This window comes from Pinus tabuliformis, chromosome 9 (genome assembly GCF_031772625.1).
Source record: "Pinus tabuliformis cultivar Carrire ecotype Pingquan chromosome 9, CPIR1, whole genome shotgun sequence".
NCBI classification, from domain to species: Eukaryota; Viridiplantae; Streptophyta; class Pinopsida; order Pinales; family Pinaceae; genus Pinus; species Pinus tabuliformis.
In genome coordinates, this window is record NC_142307.1 from 865,297,742 (window position 1) to 865,324,671 (window position 26,930).

Below are 26,930 nucleotides of genomic sequence, written 5' to 3' on the forward strand. Positions count from 1 at the left end.
ACGTGTCTACCTGCCAGCAACAGTCCTCCTGTAGACACGTCAACCTGATAACTTGTGGACTAATACCTAGTCCTGTGCGGTATACCATCACCCGTAACCCTGCGTAGATTATATTTCTCCGTCCACGTAGTAACCCTCCGGCTTGTCCACGTGACGGTTCCACAACAGATCACCTACTGTTCAGATATGCCTCTGCGCGTCCATATACAGTCAACCCTCGACGCGTGCATCGGCAATCCGCCGTTCTGTAAATTCCTGGCCACTTGACACTATCCACGCGGCAACCTTTCAACAGTCTTGTGAAATACTTCCGTCAGCCGCGTAACCTTCCCGAATCTCGACTGTATTATTAATTGCAACCAGAACCAGACAGCCTATCCTCACATAACTGACACCGTGTGTCTATCTGTTTGAATTACTGCTCGGGTTCAACTGTCTTTCAAACCTGCTTTTATTCGATTGTATTCCGGGCTCAATCTATATGCTTTCCTCATACAGCGCGCATATAACTGACTGTTCGGAATATCAGGAGACCACCTTGGTTCACAAGATTACATCACGGTATGAGTGCGCAACCCCTGCGCTTTACCGCATGCCCGCACTCATGAACCGCCCTCCAAGAGGCTTAACAGTTCGCCTGTTCTTATATTCACTCCTGCGCTTTTACCCAATCCGCGCAGCCATATAATCACCCGCTCACTGTCCTACCAATCTCAACCGGAAACTCTATGCGACCACCGCATAGATTAAGCGCATTAGAACTGCGCCATTCCTCTCTTGAGATCGAAGACCGAATGATTGATATAGATAGAGTTTGTCTTCACCTTAGCTCTGATACCATGTTAAGTTTTGTAGATGTTCTATGCTAAGAGCAATTTCACTTTTCTCACAGCAATCATACAAGTAGATAAGCAAAATGCAGATAGAACATATAAGCAGATCTTACAGAAGACAAATCAGAAACAAGAAAAATGTATGTGTTCGTTTCGGCGGTCAACAGGATGCTTCAACCAGCAAAGTCTCCTTTGGTCAGCCAGCCCAGCATGTGTCACAACAACCCTCCAACCAGTAGATGAGTCAACCCAAGTCAGCTTGTTTGGACCAAGCGTTGACCAAAGTCAACGCTGGTCAAACTTCTGCGAAACCCTAGCAGCAGAAACCCTCTTCGTCCTTCCCACGTGAGGCTGAAATTCGTCCTCCAGGTAGCTCGTACTTTTAAGGATGAGAGAGGAAAATGTGAGTTGAGTTGTATTCAAAATCTCTCCAACTTTTCCTGTATATATATCCATCAATGAGGGTGTGTGACACATCTGTTGGGCATGTGAGCCTACATTACAAAACTGGCTGACCTTGCACATATAATTTATTAAGAATAATAAATTCAAAATATAAGTTTTGCTCATCGGATTAAGACTATTTTTATATGGATTTTACACCTCTCAGAAAGAGGAATCCAACAAAAATATTAGCCTCTTAATCTGAGCATCAGAACATGGAGTTTGGACCTAGTTGTCCAAATTTAACATTATGGGGTGCTTTCCTCTTCGCATTGTTTTGAGCAATACGCTTTTCATCATAAAATCTCGGGTTCAGGGCATGTGCTAAAGTGTGCAATGGAGTGTTGAAAATTTTCCACCTATCAACAATGGTTTTCTTGACTAAATCAACAAAACGAGCATAAACAAATAGAAGTCATGGAGACACCTGTGAAATGATTTCCATAGTTTTCTCAACCATGGTATCCAAGCCATCATATACCTCTCCTAAGAAAGGTTGGTTTGTGTCAACGTTCCAAAGAAGCTCAAATGCAAGGGTTGCGAACTTTAGCAAGAAATCTATCTTGCTCCACCACTCCTCATCAAGGCACAATCTACGCACTGTATATCCCCACTCCGAATCTGCCTATTTCCACTCAGCCCAAAGTTGACTCACCACCATAGAAACTAATGGTTGCTTAACCTCAACAAGGCAGTGCAACATTAGGAAGTTTGAGGCATATCTTGTCTCAACAATTTTCAACAACTCCAATTTGAAGTACTCTCAAAATATTGCTTGAGATTGGTGGTGGTTGGTGATGAATTTAACGATCTCCCTTGCTTCCCCTGTGATTTTCTTTATCCACGGAACTTTATTGTCAATTTCCTCTAGGATCAGATTCAAATTATGGACAATGCAGGGTGTCCAAAAGATGTGGTCATACCTCCCCTCAATAATTAAATGTGCATCTTTGCAAACTGGTGCATTATTCGTGATAACTTGTACCATGAAAAACCATTTGTGGATGGTTTTTCCACCCTCTTTGGAGGATGCTTTTGGAGCACTGGAGTGTCCACCATTTAGGGCTGTTTTCCTGAATTTAGAGGCTACTGGGTAGCAGATTGAAGAATTTTGGAGCCTTTGGAGGTTGGACACTACAACAACACTCTCTTTTTGCCCTTTATTTGTGGAGAAGGGTCATTTTTGTTGTTTGCACCCAAATTTTTTGTACATATGACATTAGGAGCCCTATCTTTGTATTATTTTGGATTATTAATTTGTAGAGAGGGCCTTTGCCCTTCTTAAGCTAAATTAGGGGATTTTAGCCTAAAAAATTATTATTTTGTTACGAGGGAAGTTGAGCACCTCCTTTATAAATTAAGTTGCACTTCCTCTCATTTTCTCGTGGAGTTTTGGGGGATAGATCCCATAGCAATATGAAATCTTTGTGGTATTTCCTTGTAAATTTTGGCTTTGGATATTTCAAGTGAGATGAATTGTCTTGGGGAATATATGTTTTTAATGGAGGAACTTTCTTTGGATTGATGAAGTAATTCTTGAATGAATAGTGTTATTTTATTGTGAGTATTATCTTCCTTTTTGCTATAATTGTGGGATTAGGGATTTATTGAGCCTTCTTAATAATTGCTCTATCTTTCATGAACTTTGATTCCTTCATATGCAAAAATTGTCTTCAAGTATTTATGAAGGGAACTAAATTGCATTCCTTGACCTTAAGTCTCCTACTTTGGAAAGTCACTAGGGTTAGATTGACAAGTTATTCTTCTCTCTTCCCCTCTCCATCCAAGGTCTTTACCTATGAACTCATCCCTTGTATGACTCCATATGCCTAGAAATTCGTTAATGAACCAAGACAATGATCCTCCATTCTCCATCTCTTTATATGTTTTGTAAATTAGTAAATTCAAAGTAACTTGTGTTTGGAAATTTGTTCGAGCTTTCTCCAAAGCCTACCTTGAGCTATTAGTTCTTTGACCTTGCTACTTCATCCCACTCAGAGCCATACTTTACTAAAGATTATTTTAAGATGTAAAATTTGCAAGCTCCATAGAAAGCCATTTGACCGAGGATCCCTTAGTCACTTAACCTCTAAGTCTTGCTAGGGAAGCCTCCCTTGTGAGGATAACACCTTCCCACAAAACAACAGGGGGATTCGCTACTAGGGTGATAGTGGTGGTGGACCCCATTGTTTCTGGGGATTTGGTGCGGCCTAGCATTGGGGTGTTAGATTTTGCGGTAACATTTTTGGTGTCATTGACAGGGAGGAGTTGATTTCTTGTAATTTGAAGTCTAAGATTCAATTTGTTTGAATGTGCCCATCCCAAAGTCAAGTATAAATTTGCTCATTTGACGACTCCACAGGAAGAACAAAGTCCTTGTTTTGTGAAGATTTGGTGCTTGCGAGGTAAGACAAGCACCATTTGAAGGCATTTGACATCTCACCTTGGCAACTCCATTGTGAAAAGGTATGAAATCACAAATTTCAATTCTTGAAGTTTTGTATGGATAAAGATCGCTCATTGGGATTTGCATGTATTGTACCCAATATTGGAGGTTGAGAACACCCTGGATATCTAAACAAGCCTCTTCCAAATGTGTTTGAGAAGCTTCCAACATTTGATGGTGTCTTATGGAAGGATGTCTTGCATGCCTTGGAATTTATGAAGCATATCTCAAAATTCAAAGAAAGACACGAGGATGTCATGATAAGGTTATTTATTTACTCTTTAGGACAAGATAATAGTTGGCTCAAGTCTTTCTGCAGTCCAAAGACAATTACTTCTTTCAAGGTCCTAGTTGGGAGATTTCTTAGATTTTATGGCCCTGGGTTGTAGAAAATGGGAGATACTTATCAGCATTTGTTGGCAGTCTTGTAGGAAGAGGGTCTTTTCGACCTCCCAGAAGGCAAGAAAGGCATGATTGATGAAGAAAATACCACAAAACCGCAGCAAGAGCAGCCTCCTGAGCTTCCCCAAAATATTCTAAATTAGAAGGGGAATTGTGAGGTTGTTAGAAATGATCATGTAGGGAAAAATGATGAAACTGGTAGCTTGCATGAGGATGTACTTGTGGTTCCAGATGAAGGGCAGATATTTGAAGACATCCATCAACATTTGTTGATGGATGTCAAGTTTGATATCCTTGATATTATTAACAAAGAAAGTAGAGTCCTTAACAAAGGATCTTGTATTACCAATCAAGGTGCTTGGCTAATTGGTAAGTAGGACTACTATTGTGTTGACAATATGTCCGAGTGGGTCTTCTTATGAATTTCGGGAAGACCATATATCTTAGGTGTGTAGGGACAACTGATGATTAATTGCTTCTTATCAATCTCACTTCTTGAATTGATGGCGTTAGAGACATCTCGAAACCTTCTTTAGGGGTTTTTTGTTAAAATTCCTATAGCTCCACTATTATTGAGATGATCTAGCATCTTCTTTATATAATCACTTTTGTTCATAACGACCACACCCTCTCCTTTGTTAGCTTTTACAACAACTATATTAGAGTTGTTGTTGACTTTGTTTAGAGCCAAGTTCTCTTGTTTGGTGTTATCGTTCTTCGGTGGTTTTGCCTTTCTAGGGATCACAGAGCAATCCTATCTAGTTTGCTCTTTAATGTCTAATGTACAAGACTTAATCCCAATGAATTGTCTATAATACTATATAAGACACTGGTCTGCCCATAGGGGGACAACTCAATTGGCGATCACCGTGTTATGAAGTTTTATGTAAACCATGAGATTCAAGGTTCAAATCCCTTGTGGATCAAGCCAAAAAAGAAGAAGAATACTATGGTCTATTTTATCTCTATGCTCTCTTTTGTTCCCCATTGTCATGTTTCTTCGTTACTGGGCTGTTAGCTGTCATTTTAATTTATTTTGACTATTTGTGTTTATGAGTGTCATTGACACCATTAGATGCCATGTATGCAGTGATCCCCTAGGTATTGCGATTAGAAACTATGTCACAAGGTTTGCCGAAGTTCAAACTTGAGGTTCAGAATTTGGCAAAAGGGTTCAATGAACCTCATTGAACCTCATGTGGAGGTGCTACTATCTATTCAATGGGTTGATGTTATACCTTTGATTGATCGTACAACGTAGACATTCAAATGTTGATCCCAATGGGAAATATGCTTTCTAATATGCTCCATACAACATTTCCTTTTTTGAATAGTTTATATTGTGAAAGGGAATGTCATTGAATGCATACGTTCACTCCTTTAATCAGTCATTTAGAGCCAACTACTGATCCACTAAATAGGTCGAGGCTTGTTGACCAAGTCCATAGCTCAAGCTCATAACCTTGTGTCACAACTCAATTTCATAATCTATCCTTGTGGTTTCCATGACCATTATAACATTTAATGTTTATTGATGTTGATCTCTTACTATTTTGTCATATATATATATTATATATATATATATATATATATAGACAAACCTGATGGTGAACCTCATCCTAATCTCATAATAAAATTTGAATTCAAACCAAACCTAATCATTGCTGAACCCGAACTAGAACATAAACCATGTAACTTAGATTAGAAAGGATTAGTCAATTGCCCCCTATTGCAATCTTCGTTTATGAAGACAGTACTGCCTACTTATTGTTACAATGCTTGCATTATACTATCACTTTTGGGATCCACTGTTGATATTCCTCTAAATATATCTCTCCTAATGCGATAACATATGGGCACAGAGTTAGTTATTGCAACATTATTCTAAACTCAAAACCTTGTGAATCTATTTTCACCATAGTAACCATTCTTTCTACGTTTCATATCTTTATGATGTGCACTCTATCCGACAAAGATGACTAAAATGACTGCATATTTTCTTTGTGGAAAATAGGTGGATATGATCGTGGTAACTGATGGAAGTCGAATCCTAGGTCTTGGAGATCTTGGAGTCCAAGGAGTTGCTATACCTATTGGAAAGCTTGATATGTACGTGGCTGCTGCTGGAATAAATCCTCAAAGAGTAAGTATTGCCTGATTAGCTAGTAAGTTTAACAGGAATCTCTGGTTCCACTACTTCGAAATTTTAATGTTTTGATAGATATGTGCATGTGTGACAATAAGAATTCTAGGAAAACTTGGTTTTGGAGTTGTAAATAAACTTATTCAACTTGTAATCTACCACTGTGAGATTTAAAATTTTCCTATGAAATGGTTTTCTTCATGGAATTATAATGGGGTCTATTTTGTTTGTTTGTGAGAAAATTGGAATGTGTATCATACTAATAATTTTTACTATATACAGATTCTCCCTGTCATGCTTGATGTTGGTACAAACAACGTGAAACTTCTCAATAATAGCCTTTGTAAGTGTTTAAGATGCACGCGATCTCCATTTTCCTCATAAAGGTTTATTGTTAGCATTTAAAATTTGATGTATTAGTATTAGTAAGTCCGTTAGTTTTGAGGGCCTCTAAGGTAGGATTTCTCCTATATATAAGATAGCTTACATTTTCCAACTGCTAATTTAAGTTTGCTCAATGAATTTCTTGCACTGGGATACTCAATGCTCATTGTGTTATATAAAATTATGGTTCAGAATACATTAAATTGGAGTGTTAATCCATCTCTTATGCCAAATAAATGACTGTTAAGAAGGAACTATGCAAAAGCAATACGGTGTAACAATTTACAGCTAGTAGGCCCAAAGGTACATAAACTATATGTATTCACAAAATCCAACATATTTACTTAGTGGAGATGTTTTTGAAAGTATGCACTGAAAGGGGCTCTTTATGTTGGTTAATGTCATATGATAAATCCATTTTGTTCATGGAAATGTGCGTCATTGATATTCCTAAAGATAATAATATATTTAGCTTGTATCAAGTGATTAGAAACAAAGTTAGAACCATCTTTGAAATATTTCCTACACCAAATTCCAATTTCCGAACATGGGGTCTCCCTTGATGCTCTAGTTATATCTTGAAAAATCCTTCAAAAATTGATTTATTATAACCTGTCATTCTGCATTATATTAATACCATATGCATAACTAAATATAGTTATCTCACATTATATAGTCGTAATTAAATTACTGTACTATCATCGATGCCATCACATGTGGAAGCATATTTTTCTTAGATAATAAAAGGATTGGGAGAGTTTTCATTCATTATCTCATTGAACTGTGAGTTGGATTCTCTCTTCATCCCTATGAACAGAGCATCCAGCTCCCAGTTATCAGTTAGATAACCAATGAGAGTTCTCCACTCCCTTTCATATCTACCAATGGGTTTTGTTTATAACAATTCATATGTGAACTTTTTGGTTGCCCAAATTAGAAATGATGATTGGCAACCAAAAAGTTCACATACCAAATTAGAAATGATGATTGGCATTCCAAAGACTTTAGAAATTACTTGGAATATCCTTTAACTTGTGTATATGCGAGAGAGATACGAGGAAATTTTGTATATGCCAATCCTCTATATGTTATCGTTATCCAACATTCCCTGTGCCAAATCCACATTATGCTGAAGCCAGACATATTAATACATACACTCATATCATCTCAATGCCACCTTTAATGGCATTGAGATCCTATGATTTGATAAACGATTGGAACAATGTGCATATATGTATAAAAAAAAATCTAAATTGAGAAAAAATTATTGATCTATACTCTTGGATTGCTATACCTTGATGTTTATGTGGTGCACTTTGTTAGGAGGTTGGTTTTCTATGTGGCATGGTGACGTTCTCCATGAGGGGCATATGGAGGCCTTTGTTGCTTTCTTGGGACCAAGTTGGGAGGAGAACTTATTTGGAAAAGTGTTGGGGATTTGGAGGGGCGTTGAGCCCTAGGAGTCTTCATGAAGGCATGGCAGACTCCGAGGAGCACATGGCTTAGGAGATAGTGTTGAAGCATTGGAGTCTTTAGACTTTTGGAGAGGAGTGGTGGACCCTTATTGTAGAACACTTACCTTGGGACCCTTGTTTTATGGACATGCTTACCTTGGTGCTTGACGTGTGTCGCTTAGAGTTGGAGTGCTTCACATGTGGGCCTATCTACTGATTAGTTAGGTTGTTTGCTTGTAGGCTTTGAATGGGAGTGATTCCTAACTAGGAGGAGTTGGTGGTTAAGGCTTGCTGTTTATGGTGGATGCCTTAGCTAGGGTTTGGAGAGCATAACATGTATCAACTTGTATTAAACTGTTGGTATGTACTTGTAAGTTCATTTTAAGACTTATGTATGTATGAAGCATGCTTTGCTGTCCAAATTTTTTGCACTTGCAGATTTGATTTTCAGCTTATTTTCTCATGATGATTGAGTAGTTTCTAGAGTTGGTTATGCATGCCGATTTTACATAACATTGAGCAGATTTTGTTAAGTGATTTGAAAAAAATATAGAGGCTAAGTGGGCAGATTTATGGTTGTAAAAAATCTGTTTTAATAGATAATTTTCATATCTGCTATGTGTTGGGAACAGTGCCCCAAGGGCTAGAAAAATATCTCCATTGAAGTATATTTGTTCAGTGTTTATTTCTTTGGGCTGCCTTGCATATTTGGTTGGACAAAAGTGGAATATATACTGTTGTAATTTATGTGTCAGATTCAGCCCCAAGGCTGAAAATTCATAGGAATAATTAGGAAACTTCAAGGTTGAGGTAGAATTTTTTAGTTTTCATTAAAAGCCAAATTTGAGAAATTTTAACAGAATTTAAGAACAAGAGAAAGAAAACTCTCAAACAACTATACAAGGAACCAAGAAAGCTTCTTTTCTGAAGGTAAGAAAAATGAAAAAAAATGCTTGTAAGATGTTACCAAATGCAATAATTAAGGCTCAACTTATTCATTGAGTCATGTTGTGATATGTGCAAAGGTTATTACTGAGAAAAATAATTCTAAGATGTAGGGATGTGCAAGAAGAGATTAAGTCCTTGCAGATAGTTAAGCAGCATGACCGTGGTGAATTCCACAGAGTCCTCATACTGTTAGAGAAGAAATCCCTATTATGGCTTTGAGTGGTCAAGGCCAAAGAACCAAGAGAGCAATAGGATAAACTCAAACAGCATGGATAATGTGGTGGAAAACACAAATTCCTCACTTCATAGGTCGTTCAAGTTATAGGTGTCATTTGGTTACCACATGATACCCAGATCTGCACTCAAAGAATAAAAAAATTCTATAACAGAACTGACAGATAGCTTAAACAGCTATCAAAACTTTTTGTCTTCCATTACAAACTCTTAGAATTTGATTACTCAAGAGCATAGACACAACATATGGCGAGATTAGATCAAACCAGTGGAAACAGAATGGTTGGATCTTCATAAACAATGTAATGAATGTAAATAAAGAAATGTTACATAATAATAATAATCTTAATTAGTAATTAAGGGACACAAGCCTTGACCTTCATGACTAGTAAACACATATAAGTATACCATCACAAGGCTCGTTGCAGATATTAGTGAATTCAATTCAATAATATTTAATATGTTATTATTATCCTACATGATACTTTTGTATATATTTTGGATATTTGGAGTAGGACCTGGATTGCTTCATTCCATCAGTATTGTTATGGCCAAAGCTAGCAGGCATAGTGCAAAGCCTCACTATGTAACCTAGACCTTTTGACAACAAAGTAATTAGCTACCATTGTCACCTCAATGGCCTCTCTCCTGTTGTTTTGTGGTCGGATGTTGTCCTTATAAGGGAGGCTTACCCGGCAAGACTTAGAGGTTAGATGACTAGGTTTCAAAGCCAAATGGTTCTCTAAGGAGCTTGCAGATAAATCACCTAGAATTATCTTCAATAAAGGAAGGTTCAAGGGTGATAAGAGTTTAATAGTTATCGAAGAAGGTATTGGCCGTGGAGGCCAAGATAAGACTTTCAAATATTCAAATACTCTTTCTGCCACCCCCAATAAACTATAGAAAGGTTGTTATAAGTTAGGGTTTCAATGACATGCAGATTTATGGCATGCAAAAGCATATAACAGCCAAAGAAAAGCGTACACAAGATAATCTCAACAGATGCTCGAGGCTTCTTGAAAAGGAAAGCAAGGGATAGGTTAACAAGAAGTTTTTAAATGGATGAAATTAAACAAAACAACAGAAAATTCCTAGAAGTCAACCCTATTTTTAGTGGTAAAAGATGCAATAAATGATATATTTTGTTGAACATTAATGAATGCAATTCGTACCTAAGAGACAATAACATATATGTGCAAAATTGCTATTAAATGCAGATTTAGAACAAACGCTAAAATTAGCTACCATGGAATAGAGGAAAGATAAAATTTAGGGTGCTCAACACAACAAGACTAGTGCCTTCATTCAATTGGGCAGTGGGGCCAATTATGGCAAGGTCAAGATATGAGGACCTTGGATGAAGGAGGGTGGAAGGCTTATTTGCTTCACTTGGAAGCCCTATTGACTTTCATCCATATGAATAGGAGATTTAAGGTCAAAGGATGCATGAAACAAGTTCTTTTGATGGATTTTTGAAGACAAATTTTACATAAACACGTAGAAACAAGAGTTCATAAAAGACGATGAAATTTTAATATGGCACAAGATAAACCCTAATTTTAGAAATTACATGCAAAATGGAAGAAGATAGCATTAAACTTACACCATTCAAGCAAGAATCACTTCATCAATCCATAAGATAGCCATGCAAAACATATCCTCCCCAACACAATTTGCATTGTACTTAGCCATTGTGTCCAAAAGAAAGAGAAAAACAACTAGTGCACACTCATTCAAGAGAAGCGAAATGAGTGTGTGTTATGATGATTCGAGGAAAATGACTCCCCTCTATTTATAAGAGGGAAACCAAATCATCTTTGCTTAATTTACAATGAAAAATCCCTAAAAGTTTGCTTAAAGCATTCAACAAGGCTAATAGGTTACAAGCCGACCTAAAGATAGCTTTACAAAATACTTAATTATAATAAAATGACATAAATTCTTCACACATGTGGGAGAATGAGCTTTCCGATGTGATGCCATCCTCCATCAATGATCATATCTATCAAGCAAAGTGACAAGGTGGGTCCAAGAGCGCTCCTCCCTCCAAGGGGAATCATCAAAGTAAATGGGTGCATCTCCAAATAACATCTCCTCGACCAAGATGTCATCATCAATAAAGCTTGCGTTACCTTCTTAGGGCATGCATGGGTGACGTTGTAGTCCTAAGACAAACTGTGCCTTCGTTCCTACAAGGGGACAAACCACCTTCATAACTGCAGGGTCACAACGCTTTTACCTTACTTCTTACCAAATGGAAGAACTTTCCAAGAAAGTTTTTTTTCCCTATGGTTTCTATCAACCAAGCTTATGCTTGGAGGTTGATTTTAAATGTGCAACTAAGTTAAGATGCCTACTATGATGTGCAAGTAAATTTGCAAGTGCTATGTAAAAGATAGAGATGCTTTAAACACAAGATTGCATAAGCTTTATAACATGTAAAATTGTGAAATGAAAGTATTTGCTTTGACTTATGATAAATTGATGGTCGACCAAAAGCAAACTTGAAACTTATGAGCAATTGTTTTGCATGTAAAATAAATGGCAATACTTGTGAAAAATAAACTCAAGATTGTACTCAAAATAGCTTTGCAAAAGAAAGAAACTTTAACTTGAGAGATTAGTTTGACATAAAATAAATAATTGCTTTGGAAAGTGAAATTGCCCAAAGACACAATGCATCAAAATTTAAGATGTGAAATTGTTGCACGATAATGAAGCATAAGTGAACTTTAGGCAATACCTCAAGCCATGCATGTAAGTGAGAAGAGAAACTAAAATCAACAAATCAAACCAACCACAAGTTCTCTCCCAAAGTGGAGAGACAGGGATGCTAATGGGTAAAACCCACGCTCCCAAAATTCAGAAATTTTATTAATTAAATTACAAGAGGCAAGGGCTTACGGAATCCTCCTCCAAACTCAAGGAAAGTCTTTTACAATGAAGCCTTTAGAGCACAAACTTTTCCTTGATGAATTACTACTGCAAATGAAACCAAGGAGGGCCTTGAAATCTGAAATTTCAAAGGGGGCGCTTTAGATACAAAAATTAGATTTAAGAAAAAGAGGAATTTGCACCAAAGCAAGAGAGGCTAAGCCTCCTTAAGCCCACGGCCAAGAGAGAGAAATGCAGCCCCAAAATGGAACTCGGTCTTGCCAAAGAGAGCCTCGAATGCCCATGGCCAAGAGAGAAAATTAGTCTTGAATTGAGAGCCCAAGGTCCTGCACACAACTTGTTAATAGTTTCAAATGATAAATCCCGCAAGTTGTCACAAGAAAGAAGTTAGAGAGGGCTGTAATACAAATCAAGTGTTAGCTATGAAAATAATCAATAAAATTACAAATGTATGTGTACAATATAATCTACAAAGCCTAAGCTAAAGAGTATGAGTAAACTCTCCCCTTTGCCTAGGCATGATTTAGCTTTAAAATAGAATGATATTAGCAAATGAAACACAATATTTGAGAAATAAATATTGAACTATGAAGCAAGAGATATGAGACTAAAGCTCAAAAGAAATCCCGGCAAGACAAATTCGAATGATAAGACTTTTGCAATTAACAAATGTGGGTTCTCCTTGAATAATTTCAAGAGTGGGTTGGTTCGCCTGGGAACATCCCCTCACGTTTGAAGCTTGATCAAAGAAAGATTTTCTACACAACTTCACATGAACAGATTAGATCCACATTGGCTTAATTAAATCCAATGAAGAGAAAATTCTAGAGATATATTTAACATCTACTAAAACATTTCCCTATCTAGAGCAAGTAAATAATCCTTATGCTAATGTGAGATAGCTACACATCAACATAATTTGAAAAACAGGAAATAATAACATCATGAAACAAGTAAAAATATAAGAGCAAGAACATCAAGAAATTACCATACACAAGGAGAAGAACACCTCAAATGTAACCCCAAAGTCTTTTGTTTTAATTTGCAAAGAGTGTACAATCTAGCAGATTATCCTTAAGCACAATAACTCATATTGCAGATTACAATATGAGAGCCCAAGGCTCCATTATATAAGAGAGTGGGAGCAAATCCCAATGTAGAGTCCACATGAAAAATGGCTATGGAGCAAATCCCAAGGAGAGCAAGTCGAGTTCCAAGTGGAGATGAGAGAGACACCAAGGAAAATCGAATTCCATATGTGGCACCATGAGATCCTCAAGCAAAATCGAATTCTCTATGTGGCACCATGAGCAAATCCAAGTGTGAACCAAAACAAGGAGCTAACTCCAGTCAAACTCCAAGAACAAACCATGTGATGCCACCTCAAATGATGATCCCAATGAGCTCAACGTAGATCCTCCTCATGAATTGCATGGTCCCTCCTCAAGGAAATTCGATGTGCCATGATGAATGCCAAGTGTGAAGGTGAGGGAACATAAGTGGAGACAAACTCCCAAGAATATCTCAATCAATATCTCTCCAAAATCTTTCATGTGCATTAATTCCCAAAAATTCGATTTTCCAAGATATTTGCTGCTGCATTAACTCCAAGAAATTCGATTTCCTTGAGTGAGTGGTGTATTTATGATGTAAGGTGCTCAGTCATCCTCCACATGTCCCTTGACTCAACTCTTTGACTTGGGATAATTTCCAAGTCATTTTGTCACATGGAGCAATTTATTTCTCTCCATTTAATTTATTTCTAGCTTAATTTATTCCCACTTTTTCCACTAAACTTAGGAAAAGTGGGTTTTGAGGGTCTAAAACACATTATTAACCCCTCAAAGTGTGTCATAGTAGAAAGTTGAGGGTGAGAGGTGCAATTTTTATTACTCATACCCCATACAACTTCTCTAGACAACACTTATTACATTTCATATACAAATTTTATTGCAATTTCCGCCCTGCGGAAAATCTAAAAAATTAAAAAATGACCACCTAGACCTAACCAAATTCCACGAATTTTTTTGTGTGATCTAGTATGGTAATATACATTGACCCTAGACACTAGGACTCACCCAAGGCCTCACCATCAAGCCGTACTTCGACTTTGGGGTATATTTGGAGGAAAAAACTCAATTAATTATTAAGTCCTGGTAGGGAGATGATAATTAACCAAGTAAAAAATACCTCCTAGAGTAACACTTACTTGATGTTAAGGTCCCAGGCTACCCAGACTTGTTACATGAATCAAAACTCATCATACTAGCATCACTTATTACAATTCCCCGTAGGACTTGTGGAATCTGGGTACAACAGAAAATGATAAGAGGAAGAGGTAGAGTTTAAAATCTCTGGTAATGTGATGATGACTGATGGTACAAGCATTCTTTGCTACATCCTTGGGCATGGAGTCTTCAGATAATCCTCAGGTTCCACTCCAATGGTCAACAAGTCTCAAAAGGGAGTGTACCAACCCTCCTAAAGTATCTCAAGTGATCTGCATCCTCATCTGGGCTCTAGAACAAGGCACTTCCCATCAGGTAGGTATAAGGACAACATAGGGGTGTCCTGGGCCCGCTGGGCACATAAACAATCAAGTTTACGCCATGGCTTCTTGGTTCAATGTTTTAGCATCTAGAGGTGCAGAAGGGGTCATACATGTGGAAGCTCCTCAAGGCCTAATGCTCATCTCTAGAGGGGCAACACTGGGGTTGCAATATCATGCGTGCTCTCAGAACTAGGCTAGTCGTCCTCTTTCACTATGTTGGAAAGATGTCAAGCCATCCCTCAAGGGACATTTGATGTGCATGTGATGAACCACTTGAAACATACCTTCAAGATCAAGTGAAACCATTAAATATCATATTGGACCATATTCAATGCTAGGGGTACAAAAATACTTAACACAAACCTTGCCTTCAAATATCTCTCTAGCTGATGATTTGTAAGTGAGTTACCACACTTGTGTTAGGGGTGATTATATAATTAGCCCTATTAGGTGTTTCCAGCCCCCAAGGGGAGTGACAATTCGTAGGTAGGCCCATCAAACCATAGGTGCATGTGATAAGTGTGGTCATGGAGTTGGAAAAGCTTCAAGGAAGATAACCATAGTCATAGTACCAACTAAAGGAGGTCCAACCTCTTGAGTATAATGATGAGAAGAGGGAGCAATCATGGAGGCTTGAGTTACCCCTTTCCTTGGCCTGGCTTTTCCACCCCTTTGGTGCGCCCTTTACTTCAATGATTTTTTTCTTTCTTTCTTGCATAGCTTGGGTGACCAACTTGCTTTATGCTTTTCCAATATTCCTTAAAGATGTGATGGTTTATTGCTCGTTAGAGTTGGGACATTGTAAGTTTCTTTGATTTAGATAGAGCATGAGATGCTTGGGAACTATGTGATCGCTAATGAGGGGGGTAGATCTCAGGCTAGGCTTTTGCTGATGTGCTTACTAGTCTTGATCATCTTTTGCATTTTTCATTTTCATTTAGTTGTGGCCATTTATATTTTTATCTTCCTTTTTGCGGCAACAACCTCTTAGGGAAAAGTTTGTGGGCCCTGACTTAGAGATGTGTATATAGCGTGCCAACACCAATGACAGATTACAATTAACCCAAATAATGGAAATGAATATTACGGACAGATAAAAAAAGGCAAGTATGGATTGCCTTGGTCACACTAAATCAATCGGTGCCGCATATTCATACCTCTCTTGAACAATGGAAAGAAAGGCCTCAAGGGAGGTCACATTGGGCCAGGGGCAGAGGATAACCTCCCAGGTGAAGTGTGGGATCAAGGATACAATCAAGAGTGGTCAATCATTAAACTTAACTTGTGATCCATATTAAAATGCCCTAAACATTAATGAAAGCACATGATTACAGAAATTGTTAGGGTACCTTTTGATGGATTACCCACCTTCCTTAAAGAAGCATGCTAGATGGGGGAAAGAACCAACCAAAGCATAGGTGGAGAGCTCTGAAATAAACTTATCCATGGATCATCATAGGGATGTTGGCTGGTTGGCTGACCAAAGGGAAGAAATTTTTTCTCCTATGGGTTACCCACTTTTGGTGGGTAACAGGTATCAGCGCCCATCTTGGGAAGATATTGTGGGGTCATTCCCATCAGACTTCGGGTCAAATTTCATTTCCCTTGACATGAAAACTGTTGGCTTTTGGCCACAAACAATTACTAGAGTTTCTTTGATTTGGGGTCCTTGATCACAAAAAGCCTTTTGTCCAATTTTTTTCTGAACATGGAATAGTTACTTTGCTGCAAGGAAAATCAGAGTAATAAATACCGTGAAGATCAGTCTGTTGTGTGAGCTCATTTCTGAAGAAATTGAAGCATAAAAACTGAGCATGCAGTCACTGTATATAAGTAAAGTACTGACAACTAATAACAATAAAAATCAAGATGTATACAAAAGACAATTAAATTAATATTGCCACTGATCTATCTCCAAAAGTTGCAAAGTAATTAGAGTGGCCATTTTGAAATCCTTATTGACAGATTAATAGTAGCACACCTCTACTGTTTGAATAACAACTGCATACATCACTGAACAGAACATCAGGTTGTAAATAAGAAAATATAATTACATATAAGGAGTCAGGTGCAATCGAATTATGAGAAGAGTTAACTATATCATATTTCACAATAGAAGCTGAAATAGTTCACTGTGCTCACCGATACCATTAATGCAACACAATTTCTGCCACCACACATCCCCATCAACTGTCACAACATTCCCAAAATCGATCAATTCAATTCAACCATATTATATTTATCCTATATGGATTTCTAATTACTCCTATTTACTTTAGATAATGAATAAGATTAGTTTGTTCTATTGGTATCAAGGCTTGGATTATGAGAAACAAAGGTCCATGGTTTATATATAATAAGGCAAATATTCATTATATATGCATATAATCTATTATATTATATATTCATTACATATATTCATATATTCATCTATTATATTCATTATATTAATTATATTATCTATTATATATTCGTTACGTTAAGGGAAAAGAGAGCTCTACAAAGTGGAGTTTTTTTAAACCTCAAAAACATATTAAACGATCATGGACAAAAGTTAAAAAGGATCATGGACAAAAGCATGATGATGAGATTAATAACTTATAATTGAATATCAATGAATACTTCCAAAAATGTAATTATTTTGTCTTGTAGATTGACAAAGTTGATGTAATTATTGGGGACTCTTGGTTGAAATATCTCCATACTTTTACCAAGAACTTGGATAAAAAGTACATAGGATTTGAATGCCTAACCGAGAAAATAATGTGGCAAGACATTAAATTAGAGCATATTGATCGTGTAAGCTGTAGAAGTATCATTGTATGTAATAAGACAAGATGCCATCACAACATCCTAGCTTCAGAAAAATGATGATCACCTATGAATTTGTAGGAGCATAACTCTGGATCTCAACATCCTATCAAGCTCCATCATCCCTTAAGTTGGGGTCACAAACCAAAATTTTCAAGTTGTAATATGGTTATCTCACCCATGCACCTCAAAGGCTCAAAACCTCTAGCAACTAAAGCATCAACTTCAAGTAGGACAACTCCCTCTTTCTGAGAGAATCATGAAGCAAGAACAACATCAAAGTCAACTCCCTTTAGAGAAGCTCAATACAAAGAAACAATCAAAGGGGCATGTGAAGTAGTTTGGTTTAGAGGGATGCTTGCAAATTTGCAAGTTCATCAAAATAAGCCAACAATTTTTTTTTTTTTTTTTGTGAAAACCAGGGAGCATCTAGAGTCTAGACTATAGCCTTAGGCATACTAATATAGTCACATTATGACTAGTCTAAATGATTTTAAGGTTTATGCACCTAGGAATTATGCTAATCGGGTTTTTGTCATTTCTTTCTTATAGAGGTATGTATGCTCTCTTCATTTCATAATCTAAGAAGCATTTCTCTCTTCCAACTTCTTTAGTGGTCTTGGTTTCTGTGTTTAGTTTGTTTGTTATACCTTATTTAGATGTCTTCGTAAGGGCAGCTACTTTCTGTTTTATAATATCTTATCTATGTGTCTTCATTGAAGGACAGCTATTTTTGGGGATCCTTTGTTTTGTAGGAACTAAATGTGACTTAGCACTAAAAGTTTGTTGTCATAGATGGTGAGTGGGGGGTGATTGTTGTTTCCATTGGGATGAGGAAGTGTTGCAATGCTAGCCCGGCCTGATGCACATTGTTCCTTTAACGTAATATAAGACTTAATTTTCTTGCCAAAGTGAAAGAAGCATTTGAGCCTCTTCCCAAACAGAGAAGGATGGTTGGCTTTGTTATGCCATAATTGTTGCATGGTAGAGGCTACTACACCAGTCTTCTTAACAATAGGGCACACTAGAGAGAACCAAGCCAACCGACAAGCAAAATCAAGTACTGAGATTAAATCCATGGTGCAGAAGCATCCACTCCAAATCTGGGAAAAAGCATAAAGGCATAATTTGATAGAGTACGGATGACAAGGCCATAATTACAGGTTTTGAAAGAAAATACAGTAAATTTTGTATAGTTAGCATGCATGATGATTAGTTAAATTCACAAATGATGTGGATTACATAGTATCCGCAACAAATTTAGTAATATAAGTAGGCCCAAGAACAAAGCTTAATAAATTGAGAGGATTTAAAGTGAATATTTGGATATCTAGATAATGTGCTCAATTGGCAAGCCTGAAACCTTTGTGCCATAACATACATGCAGTATAAGTGAAAGGATAATACACTTAATAAAAAAGCTGTTGCATATTTCATGCAAAATTTCACATTTCACAATCAGTTCCCTAAGGTACAATTTCCTCGGACTGAATGCAGAAAGCCTTTCCTTGTATTTTTTCCCTAATTTAAATCTGTTTATTTGTACTATATTTTTATTTCACCTTAATGCTGATTTCTGATATTCTTGCAAAATGCTGAATTTATTTGTGGTGTTGAGTTAAAATGTTTCTAAATCTTAGATAGACTATTTGTACTGCTTTACTGGAAATGACTACTGGTTTGGATTGATGTAATCTGACTCAACTCTCTGATTACAAACCACCAATTTTTAATAAGGCCATTCTAATTTCTGTTGCTTATTATAGATTTGGGGCTGCGACAACCTAGACTGGAAGGAGATGAGTATTTATCCGTACTTGATGAATTTATGGAAGCTGTCTTTACACGATGGCCACAAGTTATTGTACAGGTGGGTTTATTTAATTTTTGTATTGGAATTCCACCAGCAAGACTTGACTTATTTTTGTTGGTGTGCATTATTTTGAACAGTTCGAAGATTTCCAAACAAAATGGGCATTTAAACTTCTGCAGCGATACCGTAAGAGTTTTCGCATGTTCAATGATGATGTTCAGGTATTATTTTGGACTGCAGTGCTTTTTCCTTCGATTTTCCAGCTGTCTACTAAGTAAACTCTCTATTATACATATTTGTTTGATGTCAATTACAAGTTGTCCTCCTGTATTACCATTCATTTATTTCTTTTGGCAGGGTACTGCTGGTGTTGCACTTGCTGGGTTATTAGGTGCAGTCAGGGCTCAGGGTCGTCCAATCACTGATTTTGTCAAACAAAAGATTGTTGTTGTTGGTGCTGGAAGGTAATTGGCATCTTTCTGAATTACTCAAAGTCGGCCTGAAAGCCTTCCAGTTTAATTTATTCTCTGCATCTGATCTGTAGCAGCTAACCTAGTATTTCCCAACCAATAATTTAAAAGAAACTTTTGGTGTCTTTTTCTACCCCAACATTGGCAATGAAAATGTTGCAGTGCTGGGATTGGAGTTCTTAATACAGCAGAACAGGCAATGTCAAGGATGTTAGGCTCCAATTCATTATCATCGGCAAACTGTCAGTTCTGGCTTCTGGACAAATCTGTGAGCTTATCCTACTATCCTCTAACAATCCATTGCTTATGTTTCAAATATATGTTAAGGTGAACTACAGATATTGTTTTTTTCATTTCTTAATATTTCTATATAGAAAGTATTTTCCAATGCTGTTGGGGCTAATCCAATAATACAAGGTGCATTTGCATTAGGAGTTCCACCATCAACTGCTAGACAAGTAAATTCTCATACACAGCCCACGTAGTAGAGGCTATGTCTGAAAAAAATTAAGGCCTTACCTTACAGTAGGAGTCTGTGGGAGATTAAGTTCATATTGTCCTCGATTGGAAAAAATGGAACCATACTTTTGCTGTAATGCCAACAACAGTGGTATGGGGTTCATGATTTACTCTTAAGTGACAGCTTCTCAGTGGTCAAACCCTAAAATTTAGTTTTTTTCCAAAGTTTCTTCGAAGGCAGAATAATTTTTCTTTAGATTATTCCCACGTTAGTTGCTTGCTTCAAATATCTTATTGGAATATTAATGCAGCAAGCCATAAAGACGATTGAGCAATTCATTTTGGACTATGTGGCAAATCTACTAATGATTTGGTCCATTATTTCATATCCTAAGGAGGCTGCGTCATAGGAAGGTGTAGTATATTCACCATTGTAGGAGAGACACCTTGGCAATTAAGAAGGATGGTGTACGAATTAATAGATTTGAAGATAAGAAAATAAAATTTATTAATGTTCATACAAGATGAGAAGAATAGGTCGATGGGACTAAAGAATACAACTAGTTAGAAGCATAATGTGGAAGTGCTAAGTCGAGCTCTCTAAAGGATGTCGGAATCCACAAGTGGTGATGAAAATAAACAATGGAGTGATCCTCTTTTTATAGGAGGTCTATCACATGCATTAATTCAACTAAAAGCCCTATAACAAATTTGTTTTTGAGTAAACATAAATTAAATGTGTTACAAGCCAATTGAATAGATCAACAAAACAAAATATGCCATTATTTGCCCATAAGTGTTAGTCAAAATGCCTCTCTAAGCATGGCTTCATGCCCTTTTAGGGCTAATAAGGCTCCAAAAGTGCAATACAAGGGCTAGATGCATCTCCAACTATCATGATCAACCATAATTTGAGGAAGTGTCCTCAAAAGAAGCCCCAAAACATTTCCATGTGTCCAAAAGCTAGCTCTTGTTGCCCTGGATCATTTCCATGGATGCCATATAGACAACATGGTGTACTCTCTCTCTAGCATTGGGATTCCATGAGGTAAGATCTCCCTAATCATCCTAGGGATGATCATCATCATTTGGGTTCTGTATCAAGGTATGCCCATCAAGTAGTGTTAAGGCCAGCCTGGGGGCATGCTGGGTCCGTTGGGTACATCATCAAGAATCCTCAATGCCAAGCAAAGTGAACTCAATATTTTGGCATCTGAGGGTGCTCTGGGGTGTCAATCAACTGTCAATACCATCAAAGTTCCCAACGCTCTGTTGTGTAAGGTCAACATTGCATTTTCAAGGTCATCATGCTTTCTGAAAGTGTAGTGTGACTTGGGCATCATGTGGAGTAGAAGTGGAATATGTGTGCCCTCAAATACTCAACTGCTTTGTGCAAAACCACTTGGAAAAACCATCTCAAACTCAAGTGAAAGCAACCACTCATTAGAGACAATGACCATAGATGCATCATAGTGGACCATACTTAATTGTTAAGGGCATAATAATACTTCAAACTGGGATCACCTTCAAATATCTAACTAGACCAAGTCCCGTAAAAGTGTTCCCTACCTTTTTAGAGGTGGCTAGGTAATCAACCCTATTAGGTGCTTCCAACCCCTAAGGGGAGGTGACATTTCCAAGGTCAACCCTTCAATTCATAGGTGTTAGTGACAATAGGTGGCAACAAAGGGGAATGACCATAGTTTTTAAACCAAGCCGATTTGACTCGAACTTGGCCTGGTTGACCAGTCGGAACCCCTCAACGGTTCGACTCGGCTCTTAAATAGGTTCGGGGACCGGTGTGTTACCGAACCGGTCGAGTTGGTCCCCGACTCGGTCGATTCAGTAATGGACCGGTCAAATTGGTTGAGCTCGATATAAAACAGTCCAACTCTTGATGAAGAGGAGAAGCCATGGGTTTTCCCATCTAACTCCGATTCAGAGTCCAAGACAGATGGCATTGCCATGTATAGCAATAATGATCACTAGATAGTATTTTGTATTAGTGACTTGTAGTCCTGCAGTGGTATTGTTTTGTTGTAGAGGTCATTTAAATTTTAGAGCCTCCTTGTTTATGTATTTTTGTTCTGATCTCCATATATTACATGTATTGGACAATGCACTGGGTGCCATTTTGATATGATAGATATATTCATGAACATACTTTGATCATATGTTGTCTTCTCTCTATTAATCTAATGCTTTGAGTTTGGAAACATGAATGAAGATCTTTAAAAACACGTTTTTTCATTAAAAATTAAATATTTAATGTAATTTTTACAAAGATCGAGTCATTGGAATCAACTAGTCCAAGTCGATTCTGAGTCAGAGTTGACTCTTGGCCGGTTCTGAGTCTGAGCCCGAGTTTTAAAACATTGGGAATGACTTCATGGAAAAGTGCCATGGCCAAGAGACCAACTGACTTATGATATAACATTTATTACCCCTTAGTGATGAATCGATTTCTTGCTTATCAAGGTTGGTACATGCAAGGGTTTCTTCTGATGATTGGAGCATCTAGTGCTCAGGAATAGAGTGATGGCTAATGAGGCCAGATAGAGCTCATGTTAGGATTTTTCCCATGAGCTAATTATGTCCCGACCATATTTTGCATTTTAACTTTTTTTTCTTTTCTTTTGTTGTGGCCATCTTATTCCTTTATCTTTCTTCTAGCTGCATCAACCTCTAGGACAAAGTTTTTTCAGCCTTGTTCAAGGATGTGGATGCATGACTACCAAATTCCAATGAATCAGTGATAGTCAATCGAAGGATGGATGCGTTATCAAGGGAAAGATGAAAAGTGGCATGGAATGGTTATGTGCATGATACTTCAATCCAAGTTTCCCAGGTAGTGCCCCTCCTATAACCCTAAGGCCTTAAAGAAGGTCCCACTGGACTAGGGCTAAGGACTAACCGCCCTGGTAAGGTGAGAGAACAATTTTATAGCAAGATTGGGCAATCTTCCAAATCACCCCTTTATCCATGTTAGGATGCCCAAAACATTAAGTAAAAGCACTTGATTGCAAAATGTTTGAAGTACTTGCCAAGTGGTAGGCCACCTTCATTCAAGAGGATGTTGGAAAATGTAACTAGTTTCGGTCTTCATAATTGTCAATGTACTCAAATCATTATGTATATTTTATGTTACAAGAAAAAGAAGAAAGAAAAATATTATTTTAAGCATGGGTTTCATGCTTCATTTTGATGGTCATCTAGGTCAAGCATGTTCTTCATGCTTCTAGTGTTTTTCATGTCAAAAGAATATTTTTCTTGAGTCAAGAGAGCCCTTGTCATATGTATAAGACCCTTTTGGGAAAGTTGTAACATGTAAAAGATATTGATTTTGAGTCTAGAAAGTCTGGGGAGCCTCCAAGCACAAGTCAGCCTTAGAAGAGACAAGTCAACCTAAAGAAGGGCATTCTACCTCATGGAAAGCCTAAAATAGAAGCAAATTCGAGCTCCTTGTGAAAATTTCTACGAAATTTCTATTGCAGCAACTGAAATTAATTCTTTTGACTGTAAAATTAATTATGCAGTTTATTGCTACGCAACAATGAATTAATCACATTGCAATCTTCACAAATAAAATACTACAGAAAAATAAAAGCGCTGGAAATTGAGAAATGCTAGCACACACACAAAAATTGTGACACCGTTATTTTGGACAAAAGCCCCTAGAAAAACCCAATGTTGGAAAACCGGTTGTAGTAGCTGAGGGTTTATATTATTATTATGCAGCAGAAATTTTGAGTACATTAAATGTTGCCAAACTGGCGATTCTGCCCAAAAGAAATACTGACAAAAATATACTAAGGGATTTTACCCTCTCTCCGAACAATCTCGACACCTAACTGCCTCTAAAAGCATGTTGCCCACCCTGCTCTGCGCAGGCCCCACGTTACCCTAGCGCAGACCCTCACATGCTTGGCCTAGAACTGTTGCCAATCAAGCCGTCTTGCTTGCTGCTCACTGGGAAAATGCTTCTCCGACCCTCTAGAAAATCTTCCCGGCCTCTGGAGTTGAAAACGTGCTCCCCTTCAGCCAAATCGAATTGCTATGCTAAAGTAACTGTGTAGTCCCTGCACTGCTTCCTAGAGAAAATTTCGGCCTCTTTTTGACTCTCCAGAACTGGAAAACTTCCTTCGGATCACTGTTGACCTCTCCCTCCACCTGCTACTCACCTCCTGGCTCGATCTCCACTGCTGAATCACTCCTGCAACTAGGAATTCGAATTGCCTGGGAAACTGAGTATCTGCACTAATGTGTTCTCCATCTACCCATCTATCTGTTCTTATGAAATGAAATGAAATGATATTTTAACGTCCACGAGACTAAAAATATTCTATGGGACCATCGGTTCCTTACTTTTCGCCTTTTGCAATTCAATCCTTTTCTTATTCAAATTGATGATGAGCGACCAACCTTCCAACCATCCCCTCGCGGAAAAGACAATGCCAAGAAACTGATGCTAACACATTCGCATAACTTTCTTTGATGTCTTTGAACGCATCACATTTCAAAATGAAATGTTTTTCGGATTCCATTGCCCCAGACGTGCAAAATGTACACACTCATTCTTCCCAGGCTTCTTTAGGTCTTTTCCACTTTCCAGTTTCACACCGAAGTTGATGCGAGTTGGTTCTTAATTGAGCAATAAGAACCTTTTCCCTCCACAGAATGCTAGCTCCAATGAACTCTTTTTGTTGTAGATCACACGTAGGGTTGAATTCCTCAATGTAGTGCTTCTTCTCTATACCCAGCTCTTTTCCCCATACCCGTTTACGAAACTTCTCCATAACAAAATCCTTTAGCTCCTTGCTATTTGTGGGACAAACATTGAGGTAGATATTCCATTTTTGTATCCATGTGTGGTTTTTTTCTCATCCATGTTTTCTTTCTTTCACTCATGCCTTCATTGAAGATAACATTAGGACATCTATCTACTCCCATTTGCTCAATTCTTTTTAGATATCTTATGAGCCGCACCATAGCAATTGCTTCGATGGGAATTGCTCTTGTTTCACTTAACATTATCTCATAAGGTACCGAAATTTTTATTTTGAACTTGCTCATGATCAAGCGTTTTTGGATTTTCTCAATTTGTTTCCATTTTGAGACGGGGGTGTTGCTAGCCCACAATTCAAACCCATATAGCATCACTGGACAAACAAGGAGTCCAAAAAGTACTTTAATGGTTTTCCAATCCCATAACTCTGCCTCTCTACATCTGTTTTGAAGAGCATATAATGCTTTCCACGCTCGTAAAATTCTCTTCTTTCTGCAGTCCTCCCAATAAAGTCTGTTATTGAAATTAATCTCGAGGTACTTGTACTCATTTACTTCTTCAAGAATGTTGCCTTCAAAGAAGAATGTATGCTGGCTCTGCTTCCTTTTATTAGAGAAAATCATTCTTTTGGCCTCACTAGTCTTGACTTGCATCCCCACTGCTCTACATAAAGGGTCAAGGGCATATAGGTGCGTCTGTAATCCATGGCCGATTTAGAAATCAATACAAGATCATCAACATATAAAAGAAGCTTTATCACAAACTCCCCCAACCGAACACCATCTCCACCTTGCAGATTTAGCCACTCTTCCAGTTTATCAATATATAAACCAAAAATAGTAGGGGATAGAGGGCAACCTTGCTTGACTCCAATGTCACTTCTAAAGCTTTATGAAATACCTGCTGAGGTTCTAATTTTGACTTTCACCTTTTCATAAAGTCTATGGACAACAACTCTATAATGCAAAGGAATTTCAAGTTCTTCCTTTTTACACCACAACTTATCTCTAAGGACTGTGCAAATGCCTTTTTGAAGTCAACAAAGCAGCATAATACTTCTTCTTTGTCCTCCCAAACCTTTTCAATAATGTGTCTCAACGTAATACCGTGATCCACTGTAGAATGCTTCAGCCTAAAACCTGCTTGTCCTTTTGCCCTCTTTTCTTTTACTCTTATCCACTTATTGATTCTATTTTATACCATGCTGCCAAAAAACTTTGCAAACAAAGGATTGATCATAATGGTTCTATAATTGGAAGGATTATTAATGTCTCCACTTTTCAAAAGGGGTATTGCTAGACTAGTTGTCTAGTCTCTTGGGAATATTTGTTGAATGATGATGTTGAATATTTCCATGATGTGTGGTGCAAGAGTGTTTATTCCCCATTTTAGATACTTTGCTTGAAGTTCGACCAAGTCCTTTGCCTTTCCTGTTTTCAACTTCTTAATTCCAATCTGCACCTCCTGTAATGCTAAGAGCTTTGTAGTTGTGTTGATCCTAGGGGGAGGCTCTGCCTCTGATTCTTTCTTTCTGATTATAATCTCTTGTTGGCACTCCAACAACCAAGATTAAAACTTAATTGATGGCTAAGATCATCTCTAAGTTGATCCATGTGAGTTTCTAGATGATTCACACCTTTCTCAATTAATTCCTATTAATTAACCATTTTTCCTATGTTAGACTAAGGAATTTTTTAATTATGATCAATTAATTTAATTGAGCCATCTCTAGGTGGAATTTCCAGAAATGATTTTTGGGTTTTGGAGAACTCTTGTGTTTTAGCCACTCCACAAAGTCTCGAGACTAGAACACCATTTGATGCTACAAAAACCAACACTGCCTCTCAACAAGGAAGG

At 37.6% G+C, this 26,930-nt stretch overlaps 1 protein-coding gene across 1 annotated transcript in view; it reads left to right on the forward strand.

Moving 5' to 3' along the window:
• NAD-ME2 (NAD-dependent malic enzyme 2) overlaps positions 1-26,930 on the forward strand; it is a 177,292-nt gene that overhangs the window by 72,827 nt on the left and 77,535 nt on the right. Inside the window, exons 5-10 of the mRNA XM_089445877.1 lie at positions 6,140-6,268; positions 6,551-6,611; positions 19,312-19,415; positions 19,496-19,579; positions 19,716-19,822; positions 19,991-20,096. Of these exons, the coding sequence (XP_089302003.1) occupies positions 6,140-6,268; positions 6,551-6,611; positions 19,312-19,415; positions 19,496-19,579; positions 19,716-19,822; positions 19,991-20,096 (591 nt within the window). The remainder of the gene's footprint in view (positions 1-6,139; positions 6,269-6,550; positions 6,612-19,311; positions 19,416-19,495; positions 19,580-19,715; positions 19,823-19,990; positions 20,097-26,930) is intronic.